The 3,508-nt window shown below is 39.5% G+C and overlaps 1 protein-coding gene across 1 annotated transcript; it reads left to right on the plus strand.

Annotated features, from left to right (window-relative positions):
• The first annotated feature begins 980 nt into the window (after window positions 1-980).
• LOC133303584 (uncharacterized) lies at window positions 981-3,114 on the plus strand. Its single transcript, XM_061503507.1, has one exon. The coding sequence runs from the start codon at window positions 1,106-1,108 to the stop codon at window positions 2,768-2,770; it is 1,665 nt and encodes a 554-aa protein (XP_061359491.1). The 5' UTR covers window positions 981-1,105; the 3' UTR covers window positions 2,771-3,114.
• The last annotated feature ends 394 nt before the right edge of the window (window positions 3,115-3,508 follow it).

Raw genomic sequence — 3,508 nt, forward strand, 5'->3', positions numbered from 1 at the left:
ATTAACTTATAAGAAAAAGAAAAAAAATCAATAATCATATTATTGATAATATGAAAAAATATCAAATAATTCATCAATCCACTTAATTATTTTTTCAAATAAAAAAATAAATTATCATATCATTATAATCGATAATAAATTTAAAATATTTGAATTTATAGGAATTTAAAAAATATCATGTATAAAATATAATTATTATTATTTTATTTCCTTATTTATCAACAAATAAATAAAGTGAAATGACTTTTTGATGAAAAAGAAAAAACAAATCAATAATTAAATCATCATTATTAATAATAAAATTGATATTTTTATAATTATAGGAATTTCAAAATATCATCATATAAATAAAAATCACATTTAGAATTTCAGCAAATAAAAAATAATATGATTTTCCAATTTTTTTCTTTCCTTACTTGCTTAAAAAATTCGAATGGGTTTCATTTTTTGGATAAATAGAAAAAAAAAATCAATAGTTAAATAAATATTATGAATACTGAATTTATGTTTTTAAATTTTTAAGGACTTACATATAGCGCCAGCGCCAGACAATTGAAAATTATTTATAGTTTTAAGTATTAGTTGACTTAATGTATTTAATAATAATTTTTAATTTAATGTAATTTGGTCAGTTTAATTAATTTATTGCCCTTTGATGTCAACTTTGCTCAAATAAAAATAAATTAGTATATAATTTGAAAAGTGTAGTAAATTAATAATTTTTTTTAAAAGAAATAGAAACTAGATCAATGAGCCTCGAGTTAAATATAAACTTGAATGAATAAACTTCAAGAATACTCTAAAAAAAATAAAATCATAATAATATGACGTTACCAGGATCATCTTACTTTCCTGTAGATAAACTAAGTCCAACCTCCTAACTGTATAACTTTGACGAGCCATAGAACATAAATCGCCGCATTGACTGTAAACTATTAATACGAATGGCGCGAATCAAATCCCAAATATCCCGCGACGTGAGTGTATTCCACGCTCTCTCTCAGTCGTCGTTTCGTTAGCGCTCTCTCTCTCTCTCTCTCTAGAGTCTCTCTCCTCCTTCTTCACCTTTTCTCACAACTCCGATCACATTGAATTGAATTCAACAATGGAAGAATCAACAGATGCAGATCCCATTAGTGTTTCCCTTCACATCCTCACTTCCCTCCTCGACGACGAAATCACCAGGGTCCACAACTTCAAAGGCAAGTGGGCCCTCGCCCGAGTCAAACTCACTCACCTCCAAGCCCAACTCACCGATTTCTCCGCCGAGTTCCCCAACGCCTCAACCTCCAACCCTCTCTCACTCGACCTCCTCCATTCCATCTTTCACACACTCAACGACGCCGTTTCACTCTCCAAACAGTGTCACTCCACAGACTTACCCCATGGGAAGCTCCACACCCAGAGCCACCTCGACTCCCTCCTCGCCAACCTCGACCGCCACGTCACCGATTGCGACATCCTCTTCCGCAGCGGCCTTCTCCACCAAAACGCCGTCGTTTCCAACTCTTCAAAGCGAGAGGCCGTTAGATCCGAATCCAGGAACCTCATCACCCGTTTGCAAATCGGGTCGCCGGATTCCAGAACCTCCGCGATGGACTCGCTGTTGAGTTTGCTCAACGAGGACGATAAGAACGTCACGATAGCTGTAGCGCAGGGCGTGGTTCCTGTCCTCGTTCGCCTCCTTGATTCTTCATCGGAGATGAAGGAGAAAACCGTTGCCGCTATTTCAAGAGTTTCGACGGTGGAAAGCGGCAAGAACGTTCTAATCGCGGAGGGTTTGTTGCTTCTGAATCACTTGCTTCGTGTTCTGGACTCCGGGAGTGGGTTCTCTATAGAGAAGGCATGCGTTGCGCTTCAAGCCCTGAGTTTCACGAAGGACAACGCGAGGGCTATTGGTTCAAGAGGTGGAATCTCGTCGCTGTTGGAGATTTGCCAGGCTGGCACGCCCGGTTCCCAAGCGTACGCGGCGGCGGTTTTGAGGAATCTCGCCGCGTTCCCCGAAACAAGAGAGAATTTCGTGGACGAGAATGCCCTTGTTGTTCTGTTAGGGTTGGGTTCTTCCGGAACCGCTTTGGCTAAGGAAAACGCGATTGGCTGTTTGTGTAATTTGATTTCAGAGGAAGAAACTTTGAGGGTTTTGGTGGTTAAGGAAGGTGGTGTTCAGTGTTTGAAGAATTTCTGGGACTCGGCTCCACTGGTTCCCAGTCTTGAAGTTGCGGTTGAAATGTTGAGGCACTTGGCTTCAAGTGCACCCATTGCTGAGGTTCTTGTTAATGATGGGTTTGTTGTTAGATTAACGGGTGTGTTAAATTGTGATGTGCTTGCGGTGAGAATTGCAGCGGCTAGAGCTGTTTATGCATTGGGTTTGAGCAGTGGAAAAACGAGGAAACAGATTGGGGAATGTGGGTGCATTCCCCCTCTGATTAAGATGCTTGATGGGAAGGGTGTGGAAGAGAAAGAAGCTGCAGCGAAGGCCTTGTCGGTGGTCTTGTTGCACACCGGGAATAGAAGGGTTTTCCGTAAGGATGATAGAGGGATAGTGAGTGCAGTTCAATTGTTGAACCCTTCGTTTCACAATTTGGATAAGAAATACCCTGTTTCGTTGTTGACCTCGCTCGTTCATTCCAAGAGTTGTAGGAAGCAAATGGTGGCTGCTGGTGCTCGTGTACATACGCAGAAGCTCGTTGAGATGGATGTCGAGGGGTCCAAGAAACTCTTGGAGAATCTTGGTCCTGGTAAGATATGGGGAGTTTTTACCAGACCCTAGAGATGAACTGGAACATAGTGTTCTCTTCAATTTCCTAAATCATGGTACAAGAACAACCGGTAATTATGATTATTCGTTGATCATGTATGTATGGTAGGCTTTTTTCAGGTTTTCTATTTTCCTCTTTCTTGTAATTGTGTTAATAAGTGATGTTTATTTTCTCTTGGATGTAGAGGCAAGTCTGTTCAAATGAATTTATCAGAGAACTTTTGTTTAATGTTAGTGGTAGAGTATACGACCTGTCACATAGCTTAGTTGGGTTGCGAGTTGCATTGATGAAGATAGGATAGTTCATAGTTGATTGTTAAAATGCTTTGCATGTAATTAATGTAGTGCTTTTACTTGAATGCGATTGAGTATGTTTATATTGGAATGCAATTTTCAAGTTAGGTTCCTAGGAGAAGATAATATCTTGAGTTTGATCATAGGATTGATTCTTTAATACTCAGTAGGGAGTAGCTAGGACTTGTGTTTGCATATTAATGCTTTCCTGAGCAACACCAATTCGAATAAAGGGAGACCCGTTCTCCAACACCCTGATTTCAAATCAGATGAGTTGAAGAAACTTGCCTAATTTGCCTTCCACAAATCATAAATTCTCTCACACTGGCGGGTTACATGTTCATGGAAATCCCAGGACCCAGATCACCATAAATAGGGTGCGCTGAACCATGTGTGACAGATCCTTATAAATTTCGCATTGGCTATCACATACACAGAAGTTGCTTTCTTGGTGAC

The sequence above is a fragment of the Gastrolobium bilobum genome, unplaced genomic scaffold (genome assembly GCF_033153095.1).
Source record: "Gastrolobium bilobum isolate Gb01-03AN ecotype WA unplaced genomic scaffold, APGP_CSIRO_Gbil_v1 utg7046, whole genome shotgun sequence".
Lineage (NCBI taxonomy): Eukaryota > Viridiplantae > Streptophyta > Magnoliopsida > Fabales > Fabaceae > Gastrolobium > Gastrolobium bilobum.